This window comes from Loxodonta africana, chromosome 1 (genome assembly GCF_030014295.1).
Source record: "Loxodonta africana isolate mLoxAfr1 chromosome 1, mLoxAfr1.hap2, whole genome shotgun sequence".
Lineage (NCBI taxonomy): Eukaryota > Metazoa > Chordata > Mammalia > Proboscidea > Elephantidae > Loxodonta > Loxodonta africana.
The window spans coordinates 71,949,376-71,973,292 of NC_087342.1; the positions used below are offsets into that span (position 1 = coordinate 71,949,376).

At 39.8% G+C, this 23,917-nt stretch overlaps 1 protein-coding gene across 13 annotated transcripts; it reads right to left on the bottom strand.

Annotated features, from left to right (window-relative positions):
• Positions 1-1,203: 1,203 nt before the first annotated feature.
• On the bottom strand, positions 1,204-22,435 carry ZNF322 (zinc finger protein 322). 13 transcript variants are annotated; one of them, XM_064282031.1, is made up of 7 exons: positions 22,123-22,435; positions 21,233-21,321; positions 9,989-10,272; positions 5,607-5,739; positions 3,985-4,059; positions 3,172-3,186; positions 1,204-3,074 (listed from the first exon to the last, which is right to left on the bottom strand). In XM_064282031.1, exon 7 carries the CDS (start codon positions 3,002-3,004, stop codon positions 1,796-1,798), a length of 1,209 nt encoding a protein of 402 aa, XP_064138101.1. In that variant the 5' UTR covers positions 3,005-3,074; positions 3,172-3,186; positions 3,985-4,059; positions 5,607-5,739; positions 9,989-10,272; positions 21,233-21,321; positions 22,123-22,435; the 3' UTR covers positions 1,204-1,795. The 13 variants fall into 13 exon arrangements, with proteins under 13 accessions (XP_064138101.1, XP_064138071.1, XP_064138093.1 ...); XM_064282001.1 differs by having other exon boundaries at positions 1,204-3,186; positions 10,081-10,272; XM_064282023.1 differs by lacking the exon at positions 5,607-5,739.
• Positions 22,436-23,917: the final 1,482 nt, after the last annotated feature.

Here is a 23,917-nt window from a genome sequence, read left to right on the forward strand (position 1 = left end):
AAGCCAGAAAGTCTGGCTCCTCCATTAATTTTGTATGATTATGTGGTCTTTACTTTGTGCCCAAATACGCTTAGATTTTGTCTTTCAATCTTCCCCTAACCATTTTACAAGATGGTTACAGGTATCTATCATTAAAAGACAAGATAAATGAAGTCATAAAATTAGAGGTACTGGCAACATTCTAACTAACCAAACCAAAATCCATTGCCATCAAGTCGATTCCGACTCACAGTGACCATACAGGACAGAGTAGAACTGCCCGATAAGAGTTCCCAAGGAGCGCCTGGCGGATTCGAACTGCTGACCTCTTGTTTAGCACTTAACCACTATGCCACCAGGGTTTCCAACATTCTAACTACTATTCCAGAATTTGAATTTCTGAGTTCAGAAATGAATCTCTAAGGCTGCAACTCTAAACACCAGTCATGGTCTGAAAGGTATTTTAGAGAAAAGGAAACTTCTGTGGGTATGTCTCAACACAGACTAAGTAAAAAACTTGAGTATTCTGCCTCTTTATGAGGCTGGCCCTGCAAAGGGGAAACTACCAGTACAGCTTTGTCCCAGGATAACTACTTCCTAGTTTCTTAGTTCTTTTCACTGCCAGAAAAAGTCCCCACATGCTACTACCAACACACTGGTCCCATCAAAGAATAAAAAACATAGGCAAAGTCAATATATTCCTTTCCCCCAAAAGTAACACATGCCACACCTTCTACCACACGGTTAGTCCTTGCCTTTATTGGATTTCTGAATTAAAAAAAAAAAAAAAAAAAGTAAAGCAATCATTAAGTGGTTCAGATAAAAGAAAAGCATCTTTACCTGAGTTACCCATCAGGCCTACTCTGACCTGCCCTAGCTCCTCCCAGAACAAGCTTCTGGGTATCTAAAAAACTGTTTCCACACTGATTCCATGTAAGGTCATCTCTACTGTATGTGTCAACTAACTATGAGAATAGTTCTTCTCATATGTATTATATGTACATAGATTCTCTCCCACAATGAGATCTCTCACTGGAGCAAAATTCTCCGCAGAGTGGGCTCTTTGGGGCCCGGTAAGAGCTTCTAGCAAAGCTTTTCTCAGGCTTAAGGTAAAGGGTTTTTCACTTATGTGAGTTCCCTGGTGTACCACAAGAACTGATCATTGACAGAAGCTTTTCTCACTCAGATACTTGTAAGATCTTTCCACCATTTTTTTTTAAATGCAAATGCAACTAGGCTCTCCAACTGATGATTCTGCCACACTCAAGACAAATACAGAATTTTTCAACAGTACGGGTTCTCTGATGGTAAGAAAGTCAGAGTTCTGTTAGAAGCTATTCTCACACTTGTTGGAACTTCTCCACAGTGTGAGTTTTCTGGTGTCCAACGAGATGTGCACATTGCCTGAAGCATTACTGACAATGAGGGATTTAAAAGATGTTCTGTGTCAATTCTCTTGGACCGAGGAGGGTTGAGCACTGCTAAAAACTTCTCTCATATTCACTGCATTATAAGGTTTCCCATCTGTCTGAATCCTATTGTAGGTGATCAAATTTGAGTCTGGACTAAAGGTTTTCCAAAACTCAGGGCATTTGTAGGTTTTCTCACTGGAGAATGATAAGGTGTTCTGTTAGGGCAGCTCTCTGGGCAAAACGTTTCTGACACTTCCTGCAAGTGCTGATTCTCTTGTCCCCACTGAGGTCTGAGCTCTGAGCAAAGTCTGTTTTCACTGTTGGGATATGCCTAAGGTTTTTCATCTTAGTGAGTTCTCTGACATGTAACACGTTTTCATATAGTATTATAACTTCTTGTCTGGTCAAGACATTTGTGAGGCTTCTGAAGCACGGGGAGGGCTGAGCTCCACCCCTTTCTCACCCACATTACAGACATATGGTTTTTCACCAATGTGGATTGTCTGGTGTTGAAGAAGTGCTGAGTTCTGGTGGAAGCCTTTATCGCAAACACCGTATTTATAATGCAGCTCCTCTGTCTGAGTTCTCATTTTCTGCTGGGCAACAAAGTCCATCCCTAGGATGAAGCCACTCTCACAGGTTGACCACTGATGTGGTTTCTCCTCCATGTGAATTCTCTGATGTAAAATAAGGTCTGAGTTACAGCTAAAACTTTTCTCATATTCAAGGCATTTAAATGTGTGAGTGTGAGTTGCCTGGTGCCTGATTAGGTTGGCACTCCGAGTAAAACTTCTCATACATTCCAAGCATTTATAGGGCTTTTCACCCGTGTGAACTCTCTGGTGCACAATAAGGTCTGATTTCTGGCCAAAGCATTTCTCACAGGCACTACACTTATAGGGCTTCTCCCCAGTATGAACTCTTTTATGTACAATGAAGGCTGAACGGTGTCGGTAACTCTTCTCACACTTATTACATTTGTAGGGCCTTTCACCAGTATGAGTTCTCTGGTGGCTAATAAGGTCTGATTTCCCACTAAAAGCTTTTTCACACTCCAGACACTTAAATGGTTTCTCACCTGTGTGAGTTCTTCGGTGCCTTATGAGGTTTGTACTTCGACTGAAGCATTTATCGCATTCACTACATAGATAAGGTTTCTCGCCTGTATGGCTTCGCTGGTGGACAAGCAGATCAGAGCTCTGACCAAAATTCTTGTCGCAAATGTCACATGTATAGAATTTTTTACCTGCATGGGTTCTCTGGTGTCCTGAAAGGGCTAAGTGGTGCCAAAAACTCTTCTCACATTTGCTACATTTATAAGGTTTCTCGTAAGTGTGGATCCTCTGATGTGAAATAAGATCTGAGCTTTGGATGAAGGTTTTCTCACACATATCACATCTATAAGGTTTCTCCCCAGTATGGGTTCTATCACACATAATAAGAGCTAAGTTTTCACAGAAGTTTCGCTCACGTTCAAGGCACTGGTATATCTGACCATCTATTTGAGTAATCTTATGCACATGAATAAAAATCTTTCTACCCTTCTGAGGGCATACATGATATATTTTTCTTTTTTGAGTTCTCTGGTTACAGCTCTCTTCTGAAGTGTACATCTTCTATGGCTCTCTCCTAGGGAGTCTTCCACTGGTCTTCTTGACCCATCATTGTCTTAGCAGTCATTTTCTAGATAAGAATTTGAAAGATACATCTTTTTCAGGCCTTTTAGTCATGGGCAGTTTACATCTACAAGTTTCCAGCATCATATATACTAATTTCTTACTTGGTATTTCCAAACCTGTGAGGCAAAGCAGAAATATTTATATTCTTATAACTAAGAAAAGAAGCTTCAAAATTAAAATCAATGCAGCAAAGTCAGAAATCCTTCATGGAGTCTATAAGTGTTCTAGGTTTCACAGTGGTTAAAATCAGTTATTTCATTGTCTCTTTGCTGATACACAACTGATCAACAAGGCATATGAAAACCCTTTCTTTTGTCAACTTGAGTGACTACAAGCCTGGGGCTCTTTCCCATGTTCCAGCTGAAAAATCAGGACAGGTTTGAGAATCAGTATGCCTGCTCATGAAGAAAGCAAACCACAAGGGGCTGTGAGTATCTCTGTACTTCTTTTTATAGAAATGGTTTATGATTATTAGAATTTCCAATGCTCAGAGAGAAAACACAGGTTCTTGTGACTCTAATATCTGTGTGACTTTAGACAAGTTACTTAACCATCTAGTTTCCTCATCTGTAAAATGGGCTAATATTAGGAAATATCTAACAGGGCTGAGCTGAATAACAAATAAATTAATCCCTGTAAATCTCATAAAACAGTAGTTCTTAACTTGGCATCCAGGGACTTCTAGATAACCTATGAAATTTCAGAAATCAAATGCAAAATGTTTGATGTATGCACACAGCTGGTGTTTAATAAATATTTGCTGTGTACATAAATGGATCCCCATTGAAATTCTACTTCTCTCCTTATCTAGTAAAAGAAAAGGGACAGAATGTCACCGGATGGCAGCTACTCTGCTGAGATGCAGTCTGGCAGGGTAGGGTACACTTCGAAATCCTAAAGAAGTTGCAGCTTACCTAGAATCTAGATGGAAGAAAGGCAGTGTTCACTTCCTGGTCCTGAGAATTTGCCTTCTCAAGGAAGACAGTGTTCTGTAAAATGCAAAGACAAGATTTATATATGAGATAAATTAGCACCAAATCATTTACACTCAAAGGGCATAAAGAATGGGTCACATCCAGGTAAACTAAAATTTCCTAAAATACAGCAGATAGGTTATCTCATGAAATCTCTTAAATTTAATTCTAAACAAAATAACCAAAATCTTAAGCCATCTCATTTGACTCTGGAGAAAAGAACAAGAAAGAATCTATAAACCTCACGAACGCAATCTATAGTTTCCTTCGGGATTGTAAACAACATTAAAGGAAAAGGCCCTGTATGGATTGAACTGTGTGCCCCCAAAATATGTATTGTAAATCCTACTATAAGGTCACTACGAGTAGGAATCAATTTGATGGCAATGGATAAATCCTCCTATACCTATGGTTACAATCCCACTTGGAAATAGGGTTTCCATTGTCATGTTAATGAGGCAGTATTAGGGTATGGTGCGTCTTAAACCAGTCTCTTTTCAGATAAGAAAGAGCAGATTAAGCGAGAAGCAAGGGAAGACATATGTCACACCACAGGAGATCCCCAAGACCAAGAAATAGAAGCTAAAAAGAGACGAGGACCTTCCTCCAGAGCCAACAGGACAGAAGGCCTTCTCCTAGAGCTGGCATCCTGAATTCAGACTTCTGGCCTCCTAAACGGAGCCCTGGTGGCACAGTGGTTAAAGACATTGGCTGCTAACCAAAAAGTCGGTAGTTCAAATCCACCAGCGACTCCTTGGAAGCCCTATGGGGCAGTTCTACTCTGTCCTATAGGGTTCCTATGAGTCGGCATCGACTCGATGGCTATGGGTTTAGCCTCCTAAACTATGACAAAATAAATTTGTTTGTTAAAGCCACCCACTTGTGGTATTTCTGTTATAGCGAACTAGATGACTAAGACAGGCCCCTGACACTAAACCTTAGTGCTATACTGAAAACACAGACATTATCTTCCCTGAAGTAACTCAGGCTGTGCCATGATCTAAAGTACAGTAGGGGCTACAAAGTACACTCGGGACTACAACAAAACCACCACTTTAATGTCAGTACTCCTCCTTCACTGGAAGGTACATGACCATCACAATTTTGATGACAGGAAGTCCCAGGGTTACAAACAAGATCTGCTCCTGTCTTTAAGTCGAATTTGTTAGGTTAAGTTGGAACAGATGCATACAGTTCTTAGTCTCACTTTAGTGCAGGAAAAAGCTCAAAGACTTTTCAATGATTTAAAAGCTGCCCGTGGAGCAAGTAAAGATGCTTGTGTGTATGTGAGTAGGGGTTGGTTCAATCCTTTCAACGCGGGGGCAAATTTACGTATCATTAAAGGGCAAGTACAAGTTGTTTGTAAGTCAGCCGTTCCTAACCCTGGGGACTGCTTGCACTGAAAATTTATAACAGCCCAGGGTGATTTATATTTGAGTCATAATCAATAAATAAAAACGAGGAGCCCCAGGGAATAGAAAAGTGACAGAGATAGTGGACAGGGATGAACTTAGAAAAGCAACCCCATAAAGCTGTTTATAAACTCCTGTGCTCACACTCACCTGTACACCCATGGATCAGGTATTCATTTGCACACCAAACCTGTTTGATAGAGCTGACAAGCAGACCTCTGTTCATGCCCCTGATTGACAACTGGGTGGCGCACAAGCAGGACAGACTCCAATAGCAGTGATTCTGTTGGAATCATAATCCACAGAAAATGGGCTAGAATGTGCAGCTTGAACTTAACCAAATCATCTAAACCAAAGATCATTCATCCTAGAGTTTTTGTAGGATCTCAAGGACCAAATCAAGCTCATAATAGTAAAGATATTAAAATAGCTGCCATGACAAGGACCAACTAATACCAGGAATTAAAGAACAAACTGGGACAGTAACAGGATCTATAGCAAAGAACACGAGTAGCAAACAGATGAAATCATATTAGGAAAAAGACAACTGGATTTCTAAATTCTAAACTAAAGGGAAATTGTAAAATGTTATTGTCAAACAGGACATTTCAGAAAACCTGTAACCTTGCACACCAATTATTTAAAATTGACTTCCTGTGGAAGCCAAGGAACAGAAAAGTGACATAAATATGGAAAAGGAACAAAAATTCCTCTGGAAAAAGAAATACAAAGGAGATGGTAAAAAAAAAAAATAAAGTTAGAGGAGGTAATGGTAGCTGAAGAAATCCAAACCTCTCGAGACATTCTAAAAGAAGGACAAGAGCAAATGTACTACACTAAACTCACCACCTCACCACAGCCCAGCTATCTACATCTCACGCTCTAACTGCAAGCCATGGATGACAGCAAGAGCAATCTAGGAAAGCAGGGAAAAGAGAGTAAGGGAGCGGACTGTCCTAAAATTCACTGCCAAAAAGAGAAAACCCACCCCAAGTACAAAAACTTTTAAAGAGTTCTGATTAGAACAGAACACAGGTGAAGGACTTAAAGAGTCCACAAAGGACTGAGGAGGCAAACCTGGAAAGACAATTCTTCAGGAAAGAAGATAGTAAAAAGGAAGGGAGAGAGGTCTTTGGGAAATCACACAGTGAAGGAGAAAAGGAAAGAGAGGGGAAAATTGAAGATGCTTCAAGATGAGAGAAAAAAAGAGATAGAAAGAAAGACACTCAATACTTCCCCTCCACCACTATCCTCCAAAAATGCCATTCAGTTTTGAAACAAACCTTAATCGCAATGATAAATGGGTGCTATTGAATTAGAAAGGAAACCCTAGTGGCATAGTGGTTAAGTGCTATGGCTGCTAACCAAAGGGCTGGCAGTTCAAATCCACCAGGCGCTCCTTGGAAACTCTATGGGGCAGCTCTACTCTGTCCTATAGGGTCACTATGAGTCGGAATCAACTTGACGGCACTGGGTTTGGTTTTTTTTTGGTATTAAAAACTGAAAAACAGTATAATTAAATGTTAAATTAAAAAATACGATGAAAGGCATTAAAAAGATCTAAGTATAAATGTAGTCATTAAAACGAACAAAAAAAATCTTCCACATTACCAGAAAAAATGTTTTTAAACAAAGGGCAATAAAAACACACCCTGTGCGTTATATGTGGGGGGTGGGGGAGGTGGAGGGGTGGGGGTGGGGAGACAGGGTGTTATAGATTGAATTATTGTTCCCCAAAATATGTGTTGTAAATTCTAACCTCTATGCTTGCGGTAGAGACACCGGCACTGGGTTTTTTATGCTTGTGGTTATGATTCCATCTGGGACCGGGTTACCTTTGTTATGTTAATGAGGCAGAATTAGTGCAGGGTAGTCTTGAGTTAGGAAACCCTGATGGCCTAGCGGTTAAGTGTTACGGCAGCGAACCAAAGGGTCAGCAGTTCAAACCTGCCAGGTGCTCCTTGGAAACTCTATGGGGCAGTTCTACTCTGTCCTATAGGGTCACTATGAGTCGGAATCGACTCAACAGCACTGGGTTTTTTTTTTAAGTCTTGAGTTAATCTCTTTTGAGATATAAAGGTGAATAAACAAGCAAGCTAGGAAGCAGAGATGAGGTAGGACAGATGCCAAGACACATGTAGATCTCCAAGGAGCCAGGGAGAAGCTGAAGAGACAGGGACCTTTCTTCAGAGCCAACAACAGAAAGAGAAAGCCTTCCCCTAGAGCTGGCGTTCTGAATTTGGACATCTAGCCTCCTAATCTGTGGGAAAATAAATTTCTGTTTGTTAAAGTCATCCACTTGTAGTATTTATGTTATAGCAGCACTAGATAACTAAGACACAGGGCAAATATGACACAACGCAATTGTAATTATAAAAAAAATAGTAGTAATAATATGACAGTGTTGAGACCGAACATATCGGTCATATAATTAAATGTGAATGAGTTTAACATAGCTGTTAATAGAAAAATATTTTAATTTTGTTTCACAAAGAAAGATCTAACTATATGCTAAACATGAGACACCTAGGACTGCTATGAGCCTGGAATCAACTAGATGGCAACGGGTCTGGTTTTTTGATTTTTGAGACGAAGTGATTCAGATAGCCTACAAATAAAGGGATGAACACAGGAATACGAGACGAATGGAAACAGTAAAAGCAGGAACTGTGATTCTGATATCACATGATGTAGAGATCAAGTCAAAAAGGATGAAACATGATAAACCAAAAAACTCAAACCCACTGCCATCAAGTCAATTCTGACTCATAGCAACCCCACAGGACTGAACAGAATCTGCCCCATAGCGTTTCCAAGGCTGTAATCTTGTCTGGAAGGAGACTACCACATCTTTTTCCCACAGAGAGGCTGGTGGGTTCAAAAGGCCAACTTTTCGGTTAGCAGCCAACCATTTAACCACTGTGCCACCAGGACTCCCTAAACATGATATAAAAAAAAAAAAAACACGATAACCCCCCCGCCAAAAACAAACCCATTGCCGTCGAGTCGATTCAGACTCATAGCGACCCTACAGGGCAGAGCAGAACTGCCCCATAGAGTTAAACATCATAAAAACCAGAAAAAAACCCAGTGCCGTCGATAAAGGATGCTTTAATTCTAAAAGCCATAATGGCAATGAAGTTTGTAACAGTCATGAATATCAATACACCAAATAACACAGCAGCCACCTTTATAAAGCAAGCAATATAACAGAATCAAAGAAATAGAAGATAAAACATTAATAACAGGAAAGCTTAACATACCACTCTCAGTATAAGACATAAAGTGGATCAAAAATAAATACAGAAGCAAAAAAAAAAGCATAAATGATCTAATTAGTAAGTAAATGTCAGCTGCTAACTGAAAGTTTGGTGGTTCAAGTCCACCCAGAGGTACCACAGGAGAAAGGCCTGGTGATCTACTTTTGAAAAATCAGCCACTGAAAACCTAAGGGGCACATTTCTCTATTCTGACAAATACAGGGTTGCCTGAGTCTGAACTGACTCAACGGCAATTGGTAATGGATATAGACTGAACCTTTCTTTCTTATAATAGGGAATAAACCTTCTCAAGCACACATGAAATATTGACAAAAATCTGTCATATCAGTAAGTTCCATAAAGTGGGCATACTACATGCGATACTTTGTAGTAAAACTAGAAATTTATTAAAATAACAAATAACATATGACCTTCCCAAACTGGGGTGGGGGGGGAGGGGGGAATCAAACTGGTAAATAACTCTTCAGTGAAAAGGAAAATAAAAAACATATAAAAAAAAAACTTCTAAAAATTATTAATAATTTAAAATGTTACATACTAGAATCTATGAAATAAATTTAAAGCAGTGATCAAAAGCACATTTTTAGCCTTAAATATTGTTTTCTCAGTAAAAATAAAATCAAATGAATTTAGATCAAAAGCTAAGGAAAAAGTAAATCAAAAGAAAAATGAGGAAGAAAATAGATAAAAATGGAAATCAATGATCCAGAGAGAAAAACAATAAACCTAATTATAAATCAAAATCTTATTTTGAAAACTTTAATAAGTAGATAAACTATAGCTAACATAATGAAGAAAAAAGCGAGAATGCACACATTTGCAAAATAACAAACATGAGGGAAATAACCACTGAAACAGAAAAACACATTATAAAACCACTTTGCAGACCTCTATACAAATAAATGTGGTAACCTTTAAATATATCTCTCGCAACTGAACCAATAAGCAACATCATGATAAAAGGAGAAAACACTGAAGTTGCCAAGGATTTCATTTTACTTGGATCCACAATCAATGCCCATGGAAGCACCAGTCAAGAAATCAAACATACTGCATCGGGCAAATCTGCTGCAAAAGACCTCCTGAAAGTGTTAAAGACCAAAGATGTCACTCTGAGGACTGAGGTGTGTCTGACTCAAGCCACGGTATTTTCAGTTGCCTCATATGCATACAAAAAATGGACAAATAAAGAAGACCAAAGAAGAACTGATGTCTCTGAATTATGGTGTTGGTGAAGAATATTGAACATACCATGGACTGCCAGGAGAACAAAAAAGCTGTCTTGGAAGAAGTAGTCAGAATGCTCCTTAAAAGAAGGGATGGCGAGACTTCATCGTACATACTTTGGACATGTTATCAGGAGGGACCAGTCCCTGGAGAAGAACATCGTGCTTGGTATAATGGAGGATCAGTGAAAATGAGGAAGGCCCTCAAGGAGATGGATTGACTCAGTGACTGCAACAATGGACGCAAGCATAACGACGACTGTGAGAAGGCGCACGACTGGGCAGTGTTTCGAACCAGCTCGATGGCACCTAACAACAACAACAGAAATACATATTTACTAGGGAAATACAATTCATTAAAATTGATCCCATCAGAGATGGAATGTTTAAAAACACCAGTTTCCACAAAAGAAATAGAGAAAGCTATCGAGAAACTATTGCACGAAAAAGCACTAGGCCTAGATCATTTCACAATGGAATTCTAATAGACTGTTGTAAGCCAAATAAACACAATGCTTCACAAATATTTTGTAAAGCACTGAAGATGAAGAAAAACTTCCTAATTCATTTTTTGGGAATCAAACATAATATTGATTCCTAAAACTGGTGAGGACAGAATAAAAAATTTTACAGCCCAATATCATTATGAGTATCAATGTGAAAAACACTGACAAAAATCTAACACCACATTAAGAAAGTAATACACCAGGACCAAATGGGATTTATTAAAAGAATATTAAGGTTGGTTCAATGTAAGAAAATCCATTAATATAATACAGGTAGTCCCTGACATACAACAGGGTGCCATTCTAACAACTGTTTTAAGTCTGTTCTGATGTGAGTGAAATCTTTTTTTTTTTAAGTTTTCATGATTATTGCCTTTTATTATCAGTATCTATATAAATCTGGCAGCGTTTTGAACAGTAAACCACAAAACTGAACATCTGAGAATGATAACATCAGCAAATTACGTGCTGCAACACTGTATGTAGCACGTATTACTAACCAAAAGATGTAAAAAAAAAAAAAAGAGATGCTCATTAAGTGCGATTTGTTGTAACTCCAATACGCTGTAAATCAGGGACTACTGACCTAAGGAGGGAAATCATGATTAGCTCCACGGATGCTGAAAGAACTCAAAAGAAAGCAACATCCAATCCTGATGAAAACACCTGAAAAAGTAGAAATTAACATACTTTTTTTTAACATGAGAAATATAAATATTTTAGTCCTAAAGCCAGCATCGTAAGCACATCAAAAAAAAAAAACCAAACCCAGTGCTGTCTAGTCGATTCCGACTGATAGTGACCCTACAGGACAGAGCAGAATTGCCCCACAGTTTCCAAGGAGCGCCTGGTGGATTCGAACTGCTGACCTGTTGGTTAGCAGCCATAGCACTTAACCACTACATCACCAGGGTTTCCCTCAAGCACACAGAAGCTAGTTATTTCCATTGAGATCAGGAACAAGGCAAGGATGATCACTGTCTCTTCTACTATTAAACCATCAAATACTGACCAATGTTAAACACTGATCACTTCAGGCGTACCTTGTTTTATTGTACTTCGCTTTATCACGCTTCACAGATATTTCATTTTTCACAAATTAAAGGTCTGTGGCAACTTGTGTTCAGTAAGTCTTTCGGCACCATTGTGCCAACAGCATGTGCTCACTTCGTGTCTCCGTGTCACATCTTGGTAACTCTCGCAGTATTTCTAACTTTTTCATTTTTATTATACCGTTACAGTGATCTGTGATCAGTGCTTTGATGTTACTATTGTAATTGTTTTAGGGAGCCACAGACCACACCCACATAAGAAGACGAACTTAATCCATAAATGTTGTGTGTGTTCTGACGGCTCCACCAACCGGCCGTTTCCTGTCTCTCTCACTCTTCTCAGGCCTCCCTATTCCCTGAGACATGACAATATTGAAATTAGGCCAATTAATAACCCTAAGAATGGCCTCTAAGTGTTCGAGTAAAAGGGAGAGTTTTATGTCTCTCACTTTAAATCAAAAGCTAGAAATGATTTAGCTAAGTGAGGAAGGCAAGTCGAAAGCCGAGACAATCCGAAAGCTAGGCATCTTGTGCCAGTTAGTCAAGGTGCGAATGCAAAGGAAAAGTTCGCAAAGGAAATCAGAAGCGCTGCTCCAGAGAAGACGCTAATGATGAGGAAGTGAAACAGCCTTATTGCTGACACGGAGAAAGTTTTAGTGGTGTGGATAGAAAATCAAAGCAACCACAACATTTCCTTAAGCCAAAGCCTAATCCTTAAACTTAAGCCAAAGCAAGGCCCTAACTCTCTTCAGTTCTCTGAAGGCGAAGAGAGGTAAGGAAGCTGTAGATGAGAAGTTTGAAGCTAGCAGAGGCTGGTTCGTGAGGTTAAGGGAAAGAAGCTGTCTCCATACCACGAAAAAGCAAGGGGAAGTAGCAAGTGTTGATGTGAGAAGCTGCTGCAAGTTATCCACAAGATCCAGCTAAGATAACTGATGAAGGCACCTACACTAAGCAACTGATTTACAATGCTGACAAAACATTAGAAATGTTACAGTAGAAGACGATGCCACCTAGGACTTTCACAGCTAGAGAGAAGTCAATGCATGGCTTCAAAGCTTCAAAGGACAGGCTGACTCTCACTCAATATTTTAAGCCCACTGTTGAGCTCGATGGCACTGGGTGGGTTGAGACCTACATGGAGCCCTGGTGGTGCAATGCTTAAGTGTTCCGCTGCTAACTGAAAGGATGACAGTTCAAACCCAAGAGCCACTCCCTAGAAACCCTATGGGGCAGTTCTACGCCGTCCTATAGGGTCGCTATGAGTTGAAATTGATTCAATGGCAATGGAATTTTTTGGTTTGGTTGAGACCTGTTGCTTAGAAAAAAAAGATTCCTTTAAAAACATTCCTGCTCATTGACAATGCACCTAGCCACCCAAGAGTTCTGATGGAGATGTACAAGGAGATTAATGTTGTTTTCATGCCTGCTAACACTACATCCATTCTCCAGCCCACAGATCAAAGAGTAATTTCGACTTTCAAGCATTATTATTTAATAATACATTTTGGAAGGCTATGGCGGCCGTAGATAGTGATTCCTCTCATGGATATGGGCAAAATAAATTGGAAACCTTCTGGAAAGTATTCACCATTCTAGATGCCATTAGGAACATTTCATGACTCACCCAAGAAAAAAAACCAAACCCACTGCTGTCGAGTCAATTCCGACTCATAGCGACCCTACAGGACAGCGTAGAACTGCCCCATAGAGTTCCCAAGGAGCGCCTGGTGGATGTGAACTGCCGACCTCTTGGTTAGCAGCTGTGGCACTTAACCACTATGTCACCAGGGTTTCATGGGAGGTCAAAATATCAACATTAACCAGAGTTTGGAAGAAGCTGATTCCAACTCTCCTGGATGAGTTTGAGGGATTCAAGACACCAAAGAAGTAAATGCAGATGTGGTGGCAACAGTAAGAGAACCAGAATGAAAAGTGGGGCCTGAAGATGTCACTGAACTGCTTCAATCTCATGATAAAATTTTAATGGATGAGGAGTTCCTTTTTATGGATGAGCAAAGATAGTGGTTTCTTTAGATGGACTCTACTCCTGGCAAAGATGCTGTGAACATTGCTGATATGACAACAAAGGATTTAGAATATTACATAAACTTAGTTGATAAGGAAACCCTGTTGACATAATGGTTAAGAGCTACAGCTGCTAATCAAAAGGTCGGCAGTTGAGAGTCTACCAGGTGCTCCTCGGAAACCCTATGGGGGGGCAGTTCTACTCTGTCCTATAGGGTCACTATGAGTCAGGAACGACTTGACGGCAACAGGTTTGATTTGGTTTGGTAGCTGATAAAGCAGTGGCAGAGTTTGAGAAGACTGACCCCAATTTTGAAAGAAATTCTACTCTGGGTAAAATGCTATCAAACAGCATTGCATGCTACAGAGAAATCGTTCACGAAAGGAAGAGTTAATCATGGCAAACTTCACTATCGTCTTACTTTAAGAAATTGCCACAGCCACCCCAGCCTTCAGGAACCACCACCCTGATCTATCAGAAGCCATCAACATCGAGGCAAAGCCTTCCACCAGCAAAAACATTATGACTCACTGAAGGCTCAAGTGATGGTTAACATTTTTTAGTAATAAAGTATTTTTTAATTAAGGTATGGACATAATGCTATTGCACAATTTTAAAACAATGTAGTTCTGGTACATGAGTAGACGAAAAAGAACAGGAAGAACAGAAAATCCAGAAACAAGACCCCAAAACACATGAAAATTTAGTATATGATAAAGGTGACATCTCAAACAGGGCAAAGATAGACTTTTTAATAAATGGTACGAGAAAAACATGGTAGCCACTTAAAAATACATAATATTTGATCTATATCATACCATATGCTAAAATCAAGTCCAAACTGAAACCATACAAGTATTAAAACACGAGAGAATTCCATTTTAACCTCTGTGCATGGAAAGGTTTTCTAACTATGACACAAAATCCAGATAAAATAAAAATTGATTATTTTGCTAACAAAAATAAAAACATTTTGCATGTAAAGTCAATGGACAAACTTAGATAATGTATATGTAACATATATTTAAGATAAACGGATAATATACCTAACATAAAGACCTCTTCAAAACTGAGGAGAAAAATACAAAACCTAATTAAAAAAAAAAAACAGGCAAAAGACAATTTGCATATAAAAGAGATAAAAATGTTCCTTAAGTATATAAAGATATTATATTTCATTCACAAGTAGAGAAATGCAAATTAAACGTACACTACACTACAAACTACTATTTCTCACCTATCAAACTGGCAAAAAGTAAAAGGTATGGTAACACATTTTGCTGTCAAGACTGTGGGGAAACAGACATTCTCCTACACTGCTGGAGGAAATGCACATTGGTACCTTTTTGGAGGGCAATCTGGCAATATCTGACAAAACCAGTATGCATTTGCATTTGAATCAGCAATTCCATTTCCAGAAATTAAAGATACACCTCCAACAATATGGAAATACACATGATTTACGTTATTTATTGTAGCACAATATGGAAATACACATGCTTTATGTTATTTATTTGCATTAATGTTTATAATTGGAAAATATTTAAAACAACCTACATTTCCATATGGAAGAAAGCAGCTGCACAAACTATCATACGTACACATAATGGAACACTATGCAGCTGTAAAAAAGAATGAGGAAAATCTTCATGAACTGATACAGAGTGATTTTCAGGATAAATTGTAAATTTTATAAAGCAAAGTATAATGAAGTATGCTACATTCTGTGTAAGAAAGAACGTAGAAATAAAAAAATATATATATATACATGTATCTGCTCATCTGGCAAAAAAGAAATTCAGGAAATATAAAACAAGAAACTAATGAGTTTGGTTATCATCAGATAGTAGGTAAAAAAGGGGTTGAAAGAACAGGAAAATGGAATTGGTGTAAAAGGGTGGAGGGAGGGGGAATGAAACTTAGCTCTGAGTATAACTTGTGTATACATACACACTTTTTTTACTTTTGGAGACATGTTATGTTTCATATACTCAGTAAATGAATAAACAAGCAAGAATGGGGAAGAACAACATAAAACAAGATACAGACAAAACTAAGTAAGCCCATGTTTTAAAAGAATAACATACCACTCTGAAGAGGAAAAATAACTCCAATAACTTTAATAAGTGTACAAACTAAAGAACCCCGAAATAAAGATAAAAAGAACTATAACCAAATATTGAACTCTAACTTGAAGTGTTTTTTTTTTCTCACAGTGGAATAAAAACCAAAAAAACCAAATCCGTTGCCATCAAGTCAATTTTGACTCACAGTGACCCTACAAGACAGAGAATTGCCCCACAGAATTTCCAAGGAGTAGCTGGCGGATTCGAACTGCCGACCTTTTGGTTAGCAGCCAAGCTCTGATCCACCAGGGCTTCCACAGTGGCATACGCACTCCTTTCTCTGACAGTGAGGACTAGCTGCCATTATCCATAGTGTATTTAGTTATTTGTTCAGTTCTAAAATACACACTAAGTAGTGTGCCTATATGAGTTGGAATCTCACAGTGGTATTAAAAAAAAAAGAAAAACTCATCAGCCTTGAGTCAATTGTGACTCATAGTGATCCTACAGGACAGAGTAGAACTGCCCCATAGAGTTTCCAAGGACAGCCTGGTGGATTCGAACTGCTGACCTTTTGGTTAGCAGCTGTAGCACTTAACCACTAGCTATACCACCAGGGTTTCCTACAGTGGTACATATAAACCAGTGTAACCCAGTGCCGTCGAGTCGTGGCATAGGCACACTCAAAAAAAAAAAAAACCAAATCCATTGGCATCAACTACTACTACTCAGTGTGTACCAGTGTGTATTCTAGGATTGAACAAATAACTAAATATACTGTGGATAATGGCAACCAATCCTCACTATCAGAGAAAGGAGTTACAAATATGGAAAAGAGACTAGAATAAACTCTGTAGTGCTGAAATGGACTTGGAGATAACAGTAGAAGGGCAAGGTCACTTTAAATATATGTAGAAAAAAATAAAAACGTTCTTGTGTGTTTGTGTATGTATTATTTTCCCTAGTAATGTCTGCTGAGGTCACTGAATCAATGAAATCCCAGTAGTAATGAGCGTATCAAGCACCCGGATTTTGGCTTCTAAATACCATCACTAAAAGGAATCAAAGTTCCTCAGAAAAATGGCGGTTTCCAGAACTGGGAAAGTACACAATGAGCCTGAAACATCTTTGTTAGGCCAGAAAGTAAGGAATTGCAAAAAAAAAAAAAAAAAATGAGTACATTTCTAAAGGACCCAGGAAGCAGCTAAAGGGGCTCCCACTGTATATATCTGGAACAATTATAAAATCAAAATAAATAATGATACTAACATATTAGTAACACAACAAAATAAGATCCCATGAATCTATGCTTAAAAATAAACCAATAAAGGGGGAAAAAAACGAAGCTTTTTTCTTACTTAGAAAACCAACAACTAAACATAGAAGGAATGATGGAACTAGAAAATCACCATCTCTAATCAAAGGGAGAATCTAACTGCTCTAGGCAAAAATACAGTGAATGAAAGTGTGATGAGAATCAGGATATTTACATAGTCTGAAAATACCTCTCCACTAGATATTTAATAATTACAAGGAAAAAAAGAATGACTTCACAGTATAGAAACTTGGCAGAAATCACTTTAACCAAGTGATCAAAGCTATTATCACCAGTAATGAGATATACTGACATCATGTACAAGGAGAAGAACATAGTATCACCCCTGTTGATCTTGCCAAAAATGTATAACCAGAGTTAAATCATGAAGAAATACCAGAAAAACCCAAATTGAGGAATATTCTACCAAATAAATGGCCTAAATTCTTCAAAAGCATCAAGGTTGTAGAAGACCAAGTCTGAGGATCTCTTCTAGCATGATGAAGATATAACTAAATGCAATGAGTGATGCTTGATTGGATCTTGGACCAGAAAAAAACAAAACAAAACAAAACTTGCTTTTACTATAAAGACCATTAGTAGGACAAATGGCTAAATTTGAGCATGGTCTACAAATTTGATAGTATTACTGTATCAATGCTAATTCCCTGATTTTGATAGCTCTGACCGAATATCCTGTTTTTAGAAAATAAACAGCTCAGTACTTAGGTTAGGCTTTCTCAAACAAGGTGCTGGGAGAGAATTAAGTCCTACAGAAAAAAATCTGAGTAACTATTTTCTCAGTTCTACCAAGGGCTTAACTCTCTTACAACTTTAGGGCTTAGGATGTCTAGGACTTTAGACCTTAATTTCCTCACAGTCTGAAAAAGGGTATTATGTCTGTAACTTAGTCTCAAATAGTTCAGAAAGATAATGTACATAGGTATACAGAGAGACAGAATCACAAAGCAAAAATGTTAACATTTAGGCAATCTGGGTGAAGGGCATGAGGGCATTCTTTGCACTATTTTGCAACTTTTCTGTAAATGTGAAATTATTTCAAAATTGAAAGCTACTTTTTGTTTTATTTTTTTTAAAGGACATGGTGGCTCAGGGTTGGAATATCATACTGATTAAAATTAAAAGTTCAAGCTCTGGAACCAGATTTTAGTTGGAGCTGTGATAACTTGGGTAAGCTATTTAAACTCCCTAAGCTTCCATTTCCCGTTTGATAAAATAGGTACGTTACATGCCTCACGGAGTTGCTATGAGGCCTGAGTCTCTGTGTGTAAGCACTCAGCTCAGTACCTAGGTCTCAGAGGGTACTCGATAAATGGTTCTGTTATTTCCTTGGAGTCCCTGGGTGATGCAAACAGTTAACACGCTTGGCTGCTAATCAAAAGGTTGGTGGTTCAAGTCCACCCAGAGGCACTTCAGAAGAAAGGCTTAACAATCTACTTCCAAAATGTCACTGAAAACACTGTGGAACACAGTTCTACTCTGACGCGCATGGGGTCATTATGAATTGACTTGATGGCAACTAGTTTATTATTTTATTTCTACTTCACATGCACACGAACATTTATTGAGCTTACCCTCTGTGCCTGCCTCTTGTATAAAGCCTTATTCAAATTCCATTTAAAATAATTCATCCAGTGATACTATGAAATTACACAAAAGCGAAAAAGAGTCTATGAAGAAATGTTAAGAAGAAACAGAAGAATACCAAATCAGAATCACATCTTAGTAACAAAACGCAGGCAGATATGGACGTTTGGACAAATACCTGGGTTAAGATGTTGGGCTTATGAGAACACTTTTAAAATGTGTACTGTTACTGATGGAAAATGAAGAACAGAGTAGAAATAATGAATTCTGAGCTTGGTTATAACCTGTTACATCAATCAGATTGTTCTCTAAAGTTATCAGCCCACGGTATTGTATTTGACAAAAAAAACAGCCAACAAAGCATGAGACACAAAGAAGAAAATTTCTTAAAAATAAGGAAATCATTTTCCTATTCATATGTAAGTTTTGAGATGTTAGTACCTAGAAAATACAGTTCTGACTGTTCAACCTCAAAGTAAAACATGACACTTCCCCAGTTCAAAATTCTCTAACTGCTTCCTATCACACTCAGAACAAATTCCAAAAAGTTTTAGTGATCTCTACTGCTCTGCATAATCTGGCAGCTCTGTCTTCCTCACAGGCCACTTCAGAGTCTCTGCACTTGTCCCTCCTGCCTAAAAGCCTCTTCTCCTAGAGTCTGCTCCTTCATTTGATTCAACTCTCTGCCTGAAAATTGCTTCCTCAAAGAGAGGCACGTACATAACTATCTTACCTAAAACAATGCCTGTATCCTTTTACCCTGCTTTTATATTTTCTTCACAGCACTGATCCCCATTCAACTTTGTGGTGTATAGTTCATATCCATTCATTCAGTTGCCTCTTCCACTAGAATATAAATTCCATTAGGATTAAGACAGACTTCTGTTCAATGCAATATCCCTAGCATCTAGAATACATTTGCTGAATGAATGAAAACCAGGAATGAATAAATGCTAGTGACAAAAGACATACTAGGCCAGTAGCCCCTGGCTGGTCCATCTGGCAAACCTAAATATATCCTTTAAGCCCTATCTCCAGGGTCCCGTCCTCTAGGAAGTTCTCTAAACCCAGCCTAGGAAGAGAATGGAACTTTCCTCCATGCCTAGGATCCGAGTGTACAGAATAAACAAGTGATGGAAGTTTAAGCAGACAGCTTAAGTCACAGAACTTCAGAGGAGGCACTCAGCTCAAAGTTATCTGAATGCCTGAAGGATATACGGGACAAGGAGTCAACATCAATAAAGCATTACCTAAAAACAAAATAATGCTTACTATATCAGGCCCTAGCCTAGGTAGAGCCTCTTTTGTTACATGATTATCTCATTTAATCCTCCCAAAAATCCTGTAAAATAGGTACTAATACCAATGTTACCACATTACAGATTAAAAAACCTGATGTTTAGGGCAGTTAAATCCATTACCCAAGAAGTCACAGCTAGTATGGAGCACTGCCGGGATTTAAATCTACATCTCTACATCATTTTCGACTCCAGAGCATGCCTAACCATTGGGCATAATGCCTCCTTTGGGCAGAAAATCAATCAAGAAGCAATTACTGCAAGCCTATTTTGAAGCACTTACTGATGAAGATCAAAGACCAGAGCCTTCAGCATGGATTACACCTCAACATAAAGAAAACAAAAATCCTCACAACTGGACCAATAAACAGCATCATGATAAAAGAAGAAAAGACTGAGGTTGTCATGGATGCCATTTTACTTGGATCCACAATCAATATCCATGGAAGCAGCAGTCAAGAAATCAAAAGATGCATTGCATTGGACAGATCTGCTGCAAAAGACCTCTTTAAAGTGCTGAAAAGCAGAAAAGTCTGCTTGAAGACTAAGGTGCACCTGACCCAAGCCATGGTGTTTTCAATTGCCTCATAAACATGTAAAAGTTGGGCAATAAAGAAGGAAGACCAAAAAAGAATTGATGCCTTTGAATTATGGTGTTGGTGAAGAATACTGAAGATATATGGACTGACAAAGGAAGGAACAAATTTGTCTTGGAAGAAGTACAGCCAGAATGTTCCTCAGACAAGGATGGTGAGTCTACGTCTCACATACGTTGAGCATGTTATCAGGAGGGATCGGTCCCTGGAAAAGGACATCATGCACGGTAAGCAGAGGGTCAGTGAAAAAGAGGATGACCCTCAAAGAGATGGACTGACACAGTAGTTGCAACAATGAGCTCAAGCGTAACAATGATTGTGGGGATGGTGCAGGACTGGGCAGTGTTTCGTTCTATTGCACATTCGGTTGCTATCAGTTGAAAGGACTCGATGGCACCTAACAAGAACATTTCAATCACTGCTTATCCAAAGGCTGGCAGCTGGAACCCACCCAGCAGCTCTGAGGAAGAAAGGCTTGGAGAACTGCTCTGGGGAGCTGTTCTACTCTGTAAAACATAAGGTTATCATGAGTCAGAATGAACCTGTCAACGAGATTACCAGAACGCATATTGAAAAGGAGTAGAAAATACACTTAAATTGGTAGACAAGGGCCCAGTTTTATCCTTGCTATCTATGAGTCGGCATCGACTCGATGGCACTGGGTTTTTTTTGGATCTTAGGAACTAAGAAAAGGCCCTTTTGCACACATCTCTTCCCATTTCCGTGCTTCCTTCCCTCCAATGACCCACCCCACCACAACCCACCATTCATATAGAAGTATACAGCTTGGTATGCCACTCACCAAAAAAGGAAAGACTGGAGACTGTCTTCCCTTTAGTTCCAAAAGGTCTCTAGTCCAGAACCATTCACAGCATTCAATTCTTCCCTCTCCTAGAGGAAAAATCAATAATATGGAAGATAACTTTCTGCAATTTATACTTTTGCTGGAACTGGACATTTAATATTGGTCCCATTTACTTGACAGTCTGGTCAGCATCCTTTAACCATATCTCACCTCTATTTTGCTTACATTTTGTTTCTCCGGCCCAGAAGTACCTACCTGTCACTGGTAGCAATCAGTTCCTTCTCGACCTGGCTCTAGACAAAACATCAAAAATTCTTCCGGGTAATGACTAACTTCGTAACAGAATCCTGAGCTCTGTTCTCGTTTGTTTTAATTTTCCCTTCTGCTTTTTTGTTTATATTACCTCAACTTCTAAGGTCAAGGACCCATTCTTCTACAACTATAAACCTCATGGTGTACCTGATAAGTGTATATAATATAAAACCATATATAATTCAGTTTCCAAAAATAACTGTGGAGTAGTCTGTTTAAACCAGATTCTTCTGCATATAGATTTGACTGAAACGTAACTAATCCCTGCATTAAAGATGGGAGGGGAGCAAACTCCACTCAAAGTCCCTGTTTTTTTCCAACATAAAATACATATATGTATACCGCTTAAAAAAGCGTTCAGCAGTGTTTACTATTATTATCTCCAGGAACGACCACACTAAGCTTCTCTTCCTTCAACTTTTCATTGACCGCCTTCCCGTCTTCCGTCCGCCGTCAGCGGGCCCAGATCCCGCTCGGCCGCGAAGGGCAGGGGCAGCACCCCTCGGGCTTACGCCGGGGGTCTCGGGTGTCGGCCGCGCCCCTCCCCACCGCCGGGACCCGGTGGCAGAGCTTACCCCGCTAGCCGCCGGCGCCGCCCCTCGGGCTAGGGACAGCACTTCCGGTTACTCTCCGGACTCTCGGATCTTGGCTTCCCGGCGGCCATAGGCTCCGCAGCAGTGGCCCTCAGGGCCCAGCTAAGAGAAGAGGAGGCAGCGGACCCGGGGGCGCTGACGGGAGAGAATAGCTACTCCCTCCAAGCGGATCGGCGAGCGGAATTCAGGTTAGGCCGCCAGCTGGGCGCTTTAAGGGCCGAGAAGGCCGGCTACGAGAGCCTTTTCAACCCGGCAGGGAAGCAGCCAGCGTGGCCCCGCCCCCGCAAGTCACATGACCGCTCCGCTATGGCGACTAGCGCGCTGCCCCCTCCCATGCCTCTGGGCCAATAGGATCGAGCCTCCGGACAGGGGCGGGGCCCGGGAGCGCCTGCGTTCGGGGGCTCTGGGAGCGTCGCAGTGGAGGGCGGGGGCTACGGGGAGCCATTTGAGATTACCTTGTCCAAGGATGAATGGAATCCACAGCCAGGCTGTTTAGTTTCCGGCTTCTGTTCTCCTCTCTCGAGGCAGTTAAGAGAGGAATCTGGCCAGGACTAGCACCACAGAGATGGATGCTGCCGACCCTGAGAAAAACATCACCGGGGTGGAGGAGAGATGGAGGATCTGGAAAAGATGGAGGATTTCGAAACAGCGGGAGCGCTCAGTCACTACAGAGGTGGCGAGCGAAATGGATGAAATGCTTTGAAAGGGGTAGCGACATTGTGTGGGTGGAGACAACTGCGTGGGGCAAGGGGCTGCTCTGATTTCAGGAGGTTGCCCGGTGGTTTCTGATTGTGTTTCTTGGCTGGACTCAGTTAAGAGTAATGATCTATGTGTGGGGTGAAGCAGAAGAGATTTTTTTCAGAGTGAACAGTTTATCTATATGGAGATTTATTCTCCCAGCTCAATTTTTCAATGAAAAAACGTTTTTAAAAAGCCTTCAGATACAAAAGCGTGTCCCAGTCCTAAGAATATAGACTAAAGCCTGGGCGGTGTGACCAAGGACTTGTGTTGTGCTCAGTGTTGGAGTTAGGGAAGCAGAGAGAGCATAATTAGGAGATGGGTCTTTAAGTCACATGTTCAAGATTAAGCTCTGACCCCCTACTTCTGGAATTCTTCCCCAGTGGAGCTTATTTTAGTTTCATGTTTGTTTTTAAGGAAAACTTATCGGCAAGGCCAAAATGGTCCATCCAGGGTCTTCGTTTTTTTAAACTTATATTTTATTTTTGTTGCTGAGAATATACACAGCAGAACATACACCACCAGGGTCTTCCTAATATTTGAAATAATAACTTGAGTGTGTGGTATGCATCAGACACTATTCAAACCACTTTATTAGAACAGAAGTTCTATGAGATATGTATTATTATCATCCTAGGAGGAAGCTGGTGTACAAGAGAGGTTACTTGCCCAAGATCACACATTTAGAGCCCTGGTGGTGCAATGGTTAAGAGCTCAGCTGCTAACCAACCAAAAAGGTCAGCGGTTTGAATCCCCCAGCTGCTCTTTGGAAACCCTATGGAGCAGTTGTACTCTGTCTTACAGGGTCACTATGAGTCGGAATCAACTCCAAGGCAACAGGTTTGGTTATTTTGGTTTAGGGTCTGATTTCTGTATTGCGTATAACATCTCAATAATACTGAACTCTTAAGTCGTTTATTTCAAGAGACATTGGCCCAAGGAAAGTGTTCATATTATTCATTGTTTTATTCACTAAACAAACATTTATTGAGCACCGTTAGTTCATCTGGCATTATGCTGGGTACTACGAATTTAAAGA

What these genes read in the sequence shown, in the direction of transcription:
- ZNF322 (XM_064282036.1), bottom strand. Translation starts at nt 3,004, where the DNA reads ATGTACACTTCAGAAGAGAGCTGTAACCAGAGAACTCAAAAAAGAAAA.